This window comes from Ranitomeya variabilis, chromosome 2 (assembly GCF_051348905.1).
Source record: "Ranitomeya variabilis isolate aRanVar5 chromosome 2, aRanVar5.hap1, whole genome shotgun sequence".
Lineage (NCBI taxonomy): Eukaryota > Metazoa > Chordata > Amphibia > Anura > Dendrobatidae > Ranitomeya > Ranitomeya variabilis.
The window spans coordinates 428,327,048-428,341,560 of record NC_135233.1 but is presented as its reverse complement, the minus strand read 5'-3'; the positions used below and the strand labels follow the sequence as shown (position 1 = coordinate 428,341,560).

Below are 14,513 nucleotides of genomic sequence, written 5' to 3'. Positions count from 1 at the left end.
TCAAATCCCGCCACGGATGACATCTGCAAGGAGTTTGTATGTGCTCAGGTGGTCTGCCAGTGATGCAGAAACTGTGGCTAATGATGTCACCTGTGCAGCATCCTGGAGGGCTGCTTGTCTGTCCTCTTCATTGGGCAAGTATCCTGATTGGGTGAGTGTTCTGGTACAAGTAGCAAGAAATATATTTTTTCGCAACTGAGCTAAAAAAAAAAATTATATATATATATATATATATATATATATATATATATATATTTCTTGCTATATATATTGGGATACTTGCTTAATGAAGCAGACAGGCAAGCAGCCCTCCTGGATGCTGCACAGGTGACACATCAGTAGCCACAGCTCTTCCATCACTGGCAGCCCACCTGAGCACAGGGAGAACATACAAACTCCTTGCAGATGTCATCCATGGTGGGGTTTGAACATTGATATTACTACCAGCACCTATGGGAAGATCAGGAAAAACTAGAGCAGGTCCATTTGCAATTTCTAAAGTACAACCGAGAGGTAGAATTACTCCGACCTCAGTCAGAGTACTAAGGACCCAAGTGTTGAAAGATATTCAGCTAACCACTGAGCCACCATAGCATTACCTGATAGCTCGGACATCAATATGCCTATCAGTACTCACCGTCAGGTCATGAAAAGGAAGAGCAGGTTTCATTTGAAGTCTCTTGATTTCATTTTCTAAGATGTGACTGAGAGGAGGAATCTCATTGACCTCAGAGTTGAACTAAGGACCCAAGTGTAGGATGGCAATGGAGGTAACCACTGAGCCACCGTGCTGCCTGCGAGTTTATTTCTGGCCAGATCATCAATAGGACTCTCAGCATTTATGGGAAGGTCAGAAAAAACTAGAGCAGGTCCCATTACAATCACTGACTACAATTTCTAAAATACACCTGAGAGGAGGAATCTCATTGTCCTCAGTCACAGTTGATCCCAGGACACCAGCATCGGACAGCAGCAGTACTAACTACTGAGCCATCATGCTGCCTGAGAGCTAAACTCTGGGTAAGTCATCTATGACTCCCGACACCTATGGGAAGGTCAGGAAAAACAGACATACGGTAGCTGCCCAACACATCTAACCAGTCTGTTCATTGATTTCAATTTCTAAAGTGAGGTGGTCCGCAGGGGTCTCGCCAGAGCTGGCCAGTTACTAGTTGCAGCCCACCTGGAAAGTTTTATCGCAGCGAGCAGGTGGCGGCATTGATAGAATTACACGACGATTGTCAGTCTCTCCCTTTTTCACGTCGGCTGATGGAGAACATAATGGCGCTCGTCGCTTTAGGTGCTGAAGTTTCCAGGACAATCGCCTCCTTTTTTTGGCTGTCTCCTCCGCTTTGATCTTGGCCTTTTCTTGTGCCGCCTGAACACCTTGAAGCTTTGTTCCCGGCTTTCTTCCCTCAAGTCTTTGTCTCGGCCTTTTCATGGAAAAAAATAGCAATTATAGTACAAGGGACACAAGACACCGGCCGCCCAGTGCTGGCGACAAACAAGGAGCAGAAAGGGGGACTGTTCCCGTTACTGTATGGGGGGGCGCGCAAGGTCTGGCTGACACCAGACACATGGGGGAGAGGCTAAAACAGCACCACACCTGCAATAGGTTGGAGTTGGCATTACACCGCTATTAAATTGACGCTTAAGTGCAATACCACACATGAACTGAGGGCAGGTGTGGCGCTGTTTTTTGGACGCTGTTCTCCAAATTCTGGACAAACCTCCCATTTACAGACACAAGACATGAGTCATTAATGGCGTTCTTCCAAATTAGCAAGTTTTCACCAAACCCACAGGATGGGAAATAGCTTGATGAACGCTGGGGGTCCAACCGCTGGGACCCTCTGAAATGCTGCAGTCTAATGGAGCATGCTGCATTTCAAGGCCTAGTTCTTTGGACTGGTGGGGGCTCAGAGGACAGACCCCTGCGATCACTAAGTCTTGCATTTTCAACAGGATCGATGGAAAGGTCAAGTTTAAAAAGTCCATTTTCTTTCCCAAACAGCGCCACCACAGGACAAATGTGGCATTGCAGTTAATCAATTACTTCTATGAAGGTGTAATGCCAGTAATGACCATGGCCGCTGTAGACACTTAACAGGTGAAGGTAGAGGCTGGTCGGGAGAGGAGTCACACCCGACAGGTGCTCATAGGTCACCAAAGACCAATCTGGAATAATCAGAGTCCAATCTGACAGCGTGTTCTCCAGCCGCCTCATATGACAGCATCTATATTCTGGTCCCTCAAACATGAAGCTTGTCATTGGCCCATTGTAAAATACCAAATCGGGCCTGTGGGGGAAGCAAGTCCTTTAACGGATTGCACCTCTCCCGCTGGAGGACCCAGAAAGTCCACACATTACACAGGCGGCTGATGGCTCAAAGGACACCATGTAAGGCCTGTTTCAGATGTCAGTTAGAAACCGGTGTGGGGTCCCCTCAAAGCTGACAGCTGGGGACTCGTATTCTCAGGCTGGTAAGTGAGCATGGATATTGATCCCCCCCATCCCAGCCATAAAATAGCAGCCTGCAGCTGCCTAGAAAAGGCACATCTATTAGATGCACCTATTCTGGCACTTTGCCCGGCTCTTCCCACTTGCCCTGTAGCGGTAGCAAGTGGGGTGCACATTTGTCGGGTTGATGTCACCTTTGTATTGTCAGGTGACAACAAGCCCACGGCTTAGTAATAGAGAAGCGTCTATAAGACACCTATCCATTACTAATTCTATAGTTGTATGGTAAATAAAGACAGCCAGAATAAAGTCCTTTATTAGAAATAAAAGAAAACAGTTTTACTTTAAAAAAAAAATTATATATATATATATATATATATCAGTTATACTCACCGAACGCCTATTCCACCGAAGCCCTCGTCTCCTGTAATAAAACAAAAATAATAAACAATATCCCTCACCTATCCATCGTTCTGTCCCACACCGTAATCCATGTCTGGGGGGATAATTAGTTTTCAACCTGGATGGTGCCAAGATGCGACCGTCCAAGCTGAGAACCACTGGGGAATGAACAGCTGCGAGCGCAGCCTCAGTGACCGGTGATGACGTCATCGTTGTTACCACAGGTCACTGAGGCTCGGTTCCCAGCCAGGCTGAACTGCGATGAACTCGGCACCGTGAGAAAAAGTCAGTGATGAGGTCACCGCCAGAAGTTTCAAAGGAATGATCGTTATACCCACCTGACTGTGTTTGTTATTTTTAAATATAAAAGTAAAAGTGTGTTTTGTTTTATTTGAACTAAAAGACTTTATTCTGGCTGTGTCTTTATTTACAATACAACTATAGGATTAGTAATGGATAGGTGTATTATAGACGCCTCTTCATTACTAAGCCGTGGGCTTTATGGCACCTGACAATACAAAGGTGACATCAACCCCACAACTATTACCCTACTTGCCACCGCTACAGGGCATGTGGGAAGAGATGGGCAAAGTGCTAGAATTGGCACATCTAATAGATGTGCCTTTTCTGGGCGGCTTCGAGCTGATATTTTTAGGCGGGGGGGCAATATCCATGGCTGAGAATACCAGCTATCAGCTTTAGCAAAGCTCGTTGTCTAAAATGGGGGGAACTCCACACCATTTTTTTAATTATTTAAGTAAACATACAGCATGAGGACCCCCTCTATTCTTGTTAACCAGTCCTACAAAACCTTACAGCTGGGTGTTACAACCCACAGCTATCAGTTTTGTCTGGCTGGTTATCAAAAATACAGGGATCATTTTTTTATTTTATTTATTTATTGCGCAGCCGGCAGCTGATGAATACTCCCATCAGCCTCCACCTGCTCTCGTAGTTATCAGTTGAATACAACTCTCAACATTCTCCCATGTTAGCACTAGTGCAAGCAAGGGAGAATCATTTGAGTTGTCTTCTGCACCTGGGCACTGGGGAGCAGCACTAACTGTACCACTGATTCCCAGGTGCTGGTACATGTGATACTGATGCGGCACACGGCTGCCACAAGGATTACACATATGGACACTGATACATACTGTTTTTTCCAGTAACGGAAATAGCAGGACGTGTGCAAGAGCCCCAATTCATCTTTTCTCCCGTGGGGGCGCTGCAGGGAACAAACACTTTCTGCTGGCCGATCACTAGATAACAGATACAGTAATAAAGTTTCACAAAACCAAGATGAGATATTGTAGGTTTCAGGAGCCGCATGAACGCGTAGATTGTAACATCACAGTATAGGAAAAAAATCTGGAAAATGTTTTTTTTATTTTTAAATACAATAATGTGGAAAACAAAAAATGTAAAGAATTCACACAATTGTGTTTGTAACTGTATGTTCTTAATTATTAATGAAAAAGGACCTGGAACTTGATAGATTATATTATATATACTTTATTTATATTTTTTTCTCCCAGATATAAACTCCGCTATTCTCCTGAATCTGGCGATGTTTTTCTTTTTACTTCCTGCGCCTCTACATTACCAAGATATGGCCTCTTATTCTTGATTATAAATCTAGTATTTTTAGCCAACTGGGTGTGACCCTCAATTTTTTCTGCCTAGGCGTGTCCTTTAGGACCACGCTTACTTGTAACAAGATTTGATTTATATAGATGGGGAAGATGCTATATCTCAGGAAGGGAGAGGTGCAGGAAAAAAAATTAAAATTACCGGATTACACACACACACACACTTTTTACCTTGTTTAAATCCAGTCGTTCTCCTGAATCCGTTGATGTTTTTCTTTTCTTCCTGCGCCTCTCTGTTCCTGAGATACGGCCTCCTCTTCCCTGTATATAAATCTAGTTTTGTTATCCAAGTGGGCGCAGTCATTAAGGTCACACCCACAGAGAAGTTGAGGGTCACACCCAGTTGGCTAAAAATACTAGATTTACTAACAAGGAGAAGAGGCCATATCTCAGGAACAGAGAGGAGCAGGAACAAGAGAAAGACATCGCCGGATTCAGGAGAACAGCGGCATTCACACCAAATAACAAGATTACATATTTTTGGCAAGTGACAGTTTGTCTTTTAAACCATGACAGCAGCCAAATGTCTAATGCAACCTCCTCTGTCTTTAACCTCCATGATGATATAATATATATATATATATATATATATATATATATATATATATATATATATATATATATATATATATATATATATATATATATATATATATATATATATATATATATATATATATATACACACACACACACACACATTATATATATATATACACACACCGTATATTTTTTTTTTTTAAAGGAACATTTCTGCCAAAGGGCAGAGCCTGAGGGGGTAAGGATTTTATTTTAGGGGTTCTTTATAGCCTATTTTCAGGCCCTGCACTGCATGTAACACACCCTATAGAGTGAATGTTCATTTTACTACTTTAGGGAAATCGGATTAATGATGGCAGAAATATCAAAGTATAAAATCTAGAGGATTGGACACGTCACTGGTCATACATCATCATGAAAAAAATACAAGTTTCAGGCAAAAAGTGAACTGCAGCGAATTCAACCAGTGTAGTATAAAGTCAGAAAAAAAAAATAATTTAAAAGGGAGTTATTTAGTATTAGAAAAATTATATAGCGCCACCCCTGTAATTCAGGTCGTCTCTGGGATTGCACCATTAAAGCGAATGTAGCTGAGGTGCAATACCACACACAACCTGCAGATAATAGTGGCGCTGTTTTGGAATATAGCAGCCATGTTTTCTTATTCTAAGGTCATCTGAAATCACAGAAATAAATGACTGTCCGACCGAGGAGCTCCACCATAGAAAAAGCAGCGGCATTCGGACACTCGTGGATTTTGTAAACTCCTTAAAGACAGAATTGAGGGAAATGCATCTTCTTCTGAGTTCTCTGTAGAAAGTCTAGATCATAGGTGTCGCTTTACTGCAAGGTGGTGACGAACATCTCCAAAGTGTGAAGATGTAGAGAGCCACCTTCTTCATGTAAAAGGGCAGGGTCACTTTAAGGGGCTTTTTTTCTTTTTCTTAAATTGATGCATTTTTGGTTCAAAAATGATTTTTGCTCTTCATTATACATATTGCACCTTTTGGTGTTTACAGGTTCTTTGCACATTACTGGTTGTGGAAAGAGTTCACAGAGAACCCATCAGTGAGCTCCACCTGATGGGAAAATTTGTAATGTTTTCCCCCCTGAGCTCCTCGCAGCTGAACGAAGTTCAACTCCACTTTGATGTGGTCATTAATCAGCAGTGAGGAGATCCGAAAAAGAGAGAAGAGTTACAAACGCTTTGGTCAGAACGCGCTCACTGATGGACCCTCAGTTAACTCCTTCTGCAGCCAGCAAAGTGTGCGGAAAAAAAAAAAAAAAAGCCTGTAAAATCCAAATCGTACAAAATACTTAATGCAAAATTTATTTTTAGAGTAGAGGTAAAAAAAATTATTATATACATAATTATAATTTGCGGGAGAACGACTCATACAAAAATATGCAACTTTATCGCCATGATTGGGGGGGTACTACCAATCACAACGTCCTGCTGGCCTGATGGGGCAAAGAATGACCCCAATACTCCAAGACCTTGTGTCAGTGTCTGTCTTCTTAGACCCGTCAGTTACGGGGATTGTCCAAGATCATTAAAAAAAAAAAAAAACCAATACAAAACACAACACCTTTTTGAAAATCAGCGCCACTCCTGTCTACAGGTGGTGTCTGGTATTGCAACTGAACTCTACTGAGGTGAATGGGACTGAACTGCAATACCGCACACAACCTGTAGACCGGTGTGGCGCCATTTCTGGGGGAAATCATGATGTGTTACCGGCGCCGTCACACACAAAGGCTGAAAGTCACCGGAATCACTATAAAATCAAGATGTCAATTGTATCAGAAGTAATAAAATGATCCGTCCAGGAATCAGCGCTGTGGGCGGAGGACCACGACGGGGCAGCTCTATGTGGAGGCTAAGCGGAGGGGCGCAGCTCAAGGTCAGGTTCAGTTTGGCAGCTCCGAGTGATTCATTCCCTGATTGTCCTGCTCCAGATCCACTTATTTACAGGGACCTGTGCGCAGCGAGTGTCATCTGGAGAGGTGGAGGTGCGGGTGGTGATGCAAGCGGTCCAGCAGCTCCTCGTCCGTCGGCTCCTCCAAGTCTTCCCTGTGCAGGGGAAAAATAAATAAATCATTTTGCAATTTCCGAGTTTCGTGGGGTGACCTCTGTTCTGGAGCACTTTCCTGCCCTATTGATTTCAATCTGCACTAGTGTAATACTCCCCTTCACCTTTGGAGGTGCTGCAGGAAGCTGAACACTCACTACAGATTACAGCTGCTACAGAGGAATATTTTGTGATCAGCCGATCCCCAGAGGGTTGTTCCAACAGAAAAGGGGTAGTCAGAGGCGCATGGGGGCGCCTGGGGGTGAACTTTAATGTCACCATGGGCCCAAGATCACGAGAGACCTTTTTTGCCATCAGCTTGCAGAGACTTTTAGTTTAGCAGTATTTTCATCATGTCCTTCCTTTTTTGTACTTTGTTATTTTTTATTTGTACAATTGTTTTGCAAAAAAAAAAAAAAAAAACATTTGTCCAAATACTGATAAAACTACAAAAAAGAAAATACAAAATAGGTGTAAAAAAGTACAAAAAAGTATCAAACCTGTACTGCAAATAAAGTGCAAACAAATTTACAAAAAGTATTAAAAGTAGCAAGTACAAAAAAGTACCGTATATACTCGAGTATAAGCCGAGATTTTCAGCCCAAATTTTTGGGCTGAAAGTGCCCCTCTCGGCTTATACTCGAGTCACGGTCGGCGGCAGGGTCGGCGGGTGAGGGGGAGAGGGCGCTGAGGCATACTTACCTGCTTCCGGGGCTCCCGGCGCTCCCCCTGCCCGTCCCACGGTCTCCGGGTGCCGCAGCTCTTCCCCTGTTCAGCTGTCACGTGGGACCGCTCATTAGAGAAATGAATAGGCGGCTCCACCTCCCATAGGGGCGGAGCCGCCTATTCATTTCTCTAATCAGCGGTGCCGGTGACCGCTGACAGAGGAAGAGGCTGCGGCACCGAAGACCAGCTGTCCGGGGGAAGGAGCGGGACGCCGGGAGCAGGTCATATTTACCTGTCCGCGTTCCACCCGCCGGGCGCCGCTCTGTCTTCCCGGCGTCTCTCTCTCCGCACTGACTGTGCAGGTCAGAGGGCGCGATGACGCATATAGTGTGAGCGCCGCCCTCTGCCTGATCAGTCAGTGCAGAGAGACGCCGGGACGGGACGCTGAGGAGCTGCAAGCAAGAGAGGTGAGTATGTGTTTTATTATTTTTATTGCAGCAGCAGCAGCACAGCTTTCTATGGCACATCTATGGGGCAATAATGAACGGTGCAGAGCACTATATGGCACAGCTATGGGGCAATAATAAACGGTGCAGAGCACTATATGGCACAGCTATGGGGCAATTCTGAACGGTGCAGAGCACTATATGGCACAGCTATGGGGCAATTCTGAACGGTGCAGAGCACTATATGGCACAGCTATGGGGCAATTCTGAACGGTGCAGAGCACTATATGGCACAGCTATGGGGCAATTCTGAACGGTGCAGAGCACTATATGGCACAGCTATGGGGCAATTCTGAACGGTGCAGAGCACTATATGGCACAGCTATGGGGCAATTCTGAACGGTGCAGAGCACTATATGGCACAGCTATGGGGCAATTCTGAACGGTGCAGAGCACTATATGGCACAGCTATGGGGCAATTCTGAACAGTGCAGAGCACTATATGGCACAGCTATGGGGCAATAAGGAGCGGTGCAGAGCACTATATGGCACAGCTATGGGGCAATAAGGAACGGTGCAGAGCACTATATGGCACAGCTATGGGGCAATAAGGAACGGTGCAGAGCACTATATGGCACAGCTATGGGGCAATAATGAACGGTGCAGAGCACTATATGGCACAGCTATGGGGCAATAATGAACGGTGCAGAGCACTATATGGCACAGCTATGGGGCAATAATGAACGGTGCAGAGCACTATATGGCACAGCTATGGGGCAATAATGAACGGTGCAGAGCACTATATGGCACAGCTATGGGGCCATAATGAACGGTATGGTGCATCTATTTTTATTTTTGAAATTCACCGGTAGCTGCTGCATTTTCCACCCTAGGCTTATACTCGAGTCAATAAGTTTTCCCAGTTTTTTGTGGCAAAATTAGGGGGGGTCGGCTTATACTCGGGTCGGCTTATACTCGAGTATATACGGTAGATTAAAAAAAAAAAAAAAAAAAAGGAGATTTTTGTGTACTCACCGTAAAATCTCTTTCTCTTAGCCTCTAATTGGGGGACACAGGACCATGGGTGTTATGCTGCTGTCCACTAGGAGGCGACACTATGCATAATCTGAAAAAGATTAACTGTGGCTCCTCCTGTGCAGTATACACCCCTGGACGGCATCAGCCTTCTCCAGTTTTGTGCAAAAGCAGTAGGAGGAACGTAACATGAATAACATAATTATGCCTGTAAGAAGGCAACTATGTACGAGCTCAAGAAACAATATGAGAACTCAACAGTTACAACAGCCCGGAAAGGGCAACAGGGTGGGAGCTGTGTCCCCCAATTAGAGGCTAAGAGAAAGAGATTTTACGGTGAGTACACAAAAATCTCCTTTACTCTGTCGCCTCATTGGGGGACACAGGACCATGGGACGTCCTAAAGCAGTCCCTGGGTGGGAAGCAATGGACGAATATTGTGCAGACAGGCCCGTACACTTAGGGCACCGCCGCCTGCAGGACACGTCTACCCAGGCTCGCGTCCGCTGAGGACTGGGTATGAACCCTGTAGTGTTTAGTAAACGTGTGTAAGCTAGTCCAAGTGGCCGCCTTACACACTTGTTGTGCCGAAGCCTGGTGCCGAATGGCCCAGGAGGCCCCTACCGCCCGTGTAGAGTGTGCCGTAATGCCGGCTGGAAGAGGAGAATTCTTAAGGCGATACGCCTCTTGTATGGTGGATTTGATCCACCTGGCAAGAGTAGCTTTGGAAGCTGGCATACCCTTGTGGCCGCCTTCCGGAAGGAGGAAAAGGGAATCAGACCTCCGGAAGGACGCAGTCCTAGACACGTATATACGCAAAGCCCTGACAAGGTCAAGCGTATGCAGAGCCTTCTCCACTCTATGAACCGGAACCGGACAAAGGGATGGTAGTGAAATTTCCTCATTGAGGTGGAAGTCGGACACAACCTTCGGGAGGAAGGATGGGACCGTACGAAGAACTACCTTGTCCTGGTGAAATGCCAGGAAAGGCCGTCTGCAGGAAAGTGCTGTCAGTTCAGACACCCTGCGTAGCGAGGTGATTGCCACCAGGAAAACCACCTTCTGGGAAAGAAGGCGGAGCGGGACCTCCTTAAGAGGTTCGAAGGGTGGTTCCTGCAATGCTGTCAGGACCAGGTTGAGGTCCCACGTTTCTAGTGGTCGTCTGTAGGGGGGAACCAATCGGGAAACCCCCTGAAGGAAAGTCCTTACTTGCGGCTTGGTAGCAATGCGCCTTTGGAAAAACACTGAGAGGGCTGACACCTGGCTCTTAAGCGAGCCCAAGGACAGCCTGGCCTCCAGACCCGATTGGAGAAAACCAAGTACTTTGGGTATGGAATAAGGGAGTGGGATCTGGCCTCGAGATTCGCACCAGGTAAAGAAAGCTTTCCAGGTACGGTAATAAATCTTGGCAGAGGCTGGTTTCCGTGCTCTGATCATGGTTCCAATGACATCTGCCGAGAGCCCTGCCTGGGTTAGAACCCAGGTCTCAAGGGCCACGCCGTCAAATTGAGAGCCCCTGAGTTCTGGTGGTAGAACGGCCCTTGTGATAGAAGATCGTGGCGGTCGGGGAGACGCCAAGGGGCGTCTGCTGTGAGTTGTACGATGTCGGCGTACCATGTGCGTCTGGGCCAGTCTGGTGCAATGAGGATGGTTGGAACTCCCTCTTGTTTGATCTTCCTCACCACTCTGGATATCAGGGGGAGAGGTGGAAAAATGTACAGAAGCTGGAACTGGGTCCAGTCCTGAACCAGAGCGTCTGCTCCGAGCGACCGCGGATCGTGTGTTCTGGCAATGAAGTTGGAGACCTTGGCATTGAAATGGGATGCCATTAGGTCCACATCCGGGGTCCCCCAGCGGAGACAGATCTGTTGAAAAATTTCGGGATGGAGAGACCACTCTCCCGAGTCTATTCCTTGTCGGCTGAGGAAGTCTGCTTCCCAGTTGTCCACACCCGGAATGTGGACCGCCGAAAGAACCGACCCTGTGTCCTCCGCCCAGCGGAGGATATGTGACACTTCCCGCATCGCCTGGGTACTGCGGGTCCCCCCTTGATGATTCACATATGCCACAGCCGTGGCATTGTCCGACTGTATCCTGATGTGAGAGGCTGCCAGTAAGTGATGGAAGGCCCTCAATGCCGGTAGGATGGCACGAATTTCCAGGATGTTGATGGGCATGGTCGCTTCCGCTGGGGACCATTTGCCCTGTGCCCTGTGGTGTAGGTGCACCGCACCCCAACCCGTCAGGCTCACGTCGGTGGTCAGGACCTTCCATTGACCTGAGAGAAAGGATTTCCCCTTTGCTAGCGAGGTTGGCTTGAGCCACCAGTGCAGGGACCTCCTGGTTGACGACGTTAGCTGGAACTCCCTGTCGAGAGAAAAGGGATTCCGGTCCCAGGACTTGAGAATGGCTAGTTGGAGAGGTCTGAGGTGAAACTGGGCAAATGGGACAGCTTCTATTGCCGCTGCCATCTTGCCGAGAACTCTCATGGCAAACCGGAGAGATCGAGGGGGTTTGCGGAGGAGGGTGCGAACTGCTAGTCGGAGAGCCAGTGCCTTGTCCTTGGGAAGGAGCACTAGACCCCTGGAGGTGTTGAATAACATTCCCAGGAAGGTCAGGGACTGACTCGGGGTTGGTGATGACTTTTGTAGGTTGATTAACCAGCCCATGCGACTGAGAGTATCGGTTGTGATTGAGACGCTGAGCTCGCAGTCCTTGAAGGTGGGAGCCTTGATGAGTAGATCGTCCAGGTATGGAACGACTACTATGCCTCTGGAGTGCAGGACGTCCATGGTGGCTGCCATGACCTTGGTGAACACTCTGGGAGCCGTGGCGAGTCCAAAGGGGAGAGCCACGAATTGGTAGTGGTCCTGGCCTATTGCGAACCTGAGAAACCTCTGATGGGCAGGTGCAATGGGTATATGCAGGTATGCGTCTTGTATGTCTATGGAGGCGAGATATTCTCCCTTCTCCATGGACGCAATGATGGACCGAAGGGACTCCATGCGGAAATGACGGACCCGTACATATTTGTTGAGCTGTTTTAGGTCTAGTATGGGCCGTACACTGCCTCCTTTCTTGGGAACTACGAACAGATTGGAGTAGAACCCTCGGAAACGGTCGGTCGTGGGTACCGGTACTATGACTCCTGATTGACAAAGCGAGGAGACCGCTTGGTGGTAGGCTCGAGCCTTGGCTGGCGGTTTTGGGGGGACAGAGAGGAAGAACCGGTCCGGTGGGTTGGAGGTGAAGTCTATTTTGTATCCGGAAGACACTAGTTCCGTGACCCACCTGTCTTCTGTAATAGGCAGCCAGACTTGATGAAAGAGCAAAAGTCGGCCGCCTACTGGTGTGGTGTCTTCCGGAGTCCGTGAGTCATGAGGAGGAGAAGGTCTGAGATTTTCCTCCTCTGGGCTTAGACTGGCCTGCTTTTGACTGCCAGGTCTTGTCCGACCTTTGCGTCGATCGTGAGTTGTCCCTGCGTGGGGAACGGTTACGATTTTGTACTGGACGCGAGACGGACCAGCCGGAGGAATTCCGAAAGGATCGGAATCGAGTTTGGTTACGCTTCTTGTAAGTGCGTTTAGGTTTCAGTTGGGGAAGAGAAGTACTCTTACCCCCTGTGGCGTTGGATATCATAGTGTCCAACTGTTCACCGAAAAGTCTCCCACTGAGGTAGGGGAGGTGCGTGAGGGACTTCTTTGAGGCTGCGTCCGCTTTCCATTCCCGCAGCCAGAGGATACGCCGAATCGTGATGGCGTTTGATGCTATCCCCGCGACTCCCCTTGCTGAATCCAGAGCTGCATGGAGCATGTAATCTGCTACAACAGCAATTTGAACCGCTTGGTCCGACAGTTCAGGAGCGGATGCTTGGAAGGCTTGTAAACTGTGTGCCCAGGCCAGGATGGCCTTGGCAGCCCAAACTGAGGCGAACGCGGGAGCCAGGGATGCCCCTGCAGCCTCGAAAATTGAACGAGCCATGCGTTCTACCTGCCGGTCTGCTGCGTCCCTTAGGGTTGAGCTATCTGGCAGTGAAAGGAGGGTCTGTGCTGCTAGCCTGGAGACTGGGGGATCCACTTCAGGTGGATCTGTCCATTCCTTGGTGTCCTTCTGTGGGAAGGGGTACCTCGCCTCCAGATATTTGCGATTAGCAATTTTTTTCTCAGGCTGTGAGAGCTGTTTTTTAAGGATCGCCTTAAACTCTGGGTGGTTAGAAAAAACCTTAGGCGGCTTCAGAGGTCCTTCAAAGGAAATCTGATGTTCTGGGGCCTCTGGTGGCGGATCAGAAATGTCCAGCACCCGATGGATGGACGATATTATGTCCTCAACTAGCGCTGTATTGCTAGGAGGGATTGGGATCAGGGACCCCTCAGTTTCTCTGTCTGAGTCAGAGTCGCAGATGCCTTCCGAATTCTGTGTATCACTGAGGCGTCCCCTGCTGGGTGAGCTGGGGAGGAGGCCTTCTCTGGTTGGGGATTGCGGAGATCTGCATTGTCTGTCCCTGGAATGGGACGGTCTAGATGACCTGGAGCAACGGTGTCTCTCCCTAGAGGGGGATGACCGTGTGCTATGGGATGACGCAGATGGACTTGATCTATGGATCCGCTTGCGTCCTGACCTAGACGTGGATGTGCCAGGGGCATCTTGTTCCTGAGTCAAGCTCTCCCGTTGTTGGGTAACGGTCATAGCCGGGGCATGACCCTGCAGAGCCTGAAGCAATGTGGAAGTTAGGTTATCTATAGACTGCGTCATAGATTGCGATAACTGAGTAGCCCATTCCGGTGTGGCATTAGACACCGAGGCATTGGCAGGGGCTTCTTGAGGCTGTGACACAGTAGTTTGTATACAGTTCTGACAATGCGGGTACGTGCTGCTACTGGGGAGAGCGGTCCCGCAGGCTGTGCAGAATGCATAATAGCAGTTCTGCCTGGTTCTCTTAGACCTTGAGCCCGGCATAGTGCACAGAGTGCAGAAGTGCTGCCAGCAGATGGACCTTACAGGGGTAGAGAACCTACAGGGGAGCCTTATAGGTAATATGGATTCACAGCTGAGTAAAGATAACCCAGCTGTGATCTTACCCCACCAGTGTACCCCTAGGTCCAGCGCCGAAAATCCACAGTCCTGTGCCCCCCGGAGACTGGCTGCCTGGTCCTGCAGACCGGGAGATGCAGGGTTAATCTGCAGCCGAAAATGGCTGCAGAGACAGAGGAGAGAGGAGGAGAAGGGGGCGGAGAGCTGGAAA

The 14,513-nt window shown here is 47.9% G+C and overlaps 1 protein-coding gene across 3 annotated transcripts in view; it reads right to left on the bottom strand.

Moving 5' to 3' along the window:
- Window positions 1–5,998: 5,998 nt before the first annotated feature.
- Window positions 5,999–14,513, bottom strand: part of TPCN2 (two pore segment channel 2) — a 47,000-nt gene continuing 38,485 nt past the window's right edge. For all 3 annotated transcript variants that reach the window (XM_077286948.1, XM_077286946.1, XM_077286947.1), the window contains exon 25: window positions 5,999–7,126. In XM_077286948.1, the coding sequence (XP_077143063.1) occupies window positions 7,048–7,126 (79 nt within the window). In that variant the 3' untranslated portion in view covers window positions 5,999–7,047. The remainder of the gene's footprint in view (window positions 7,127–14,513) is intronic.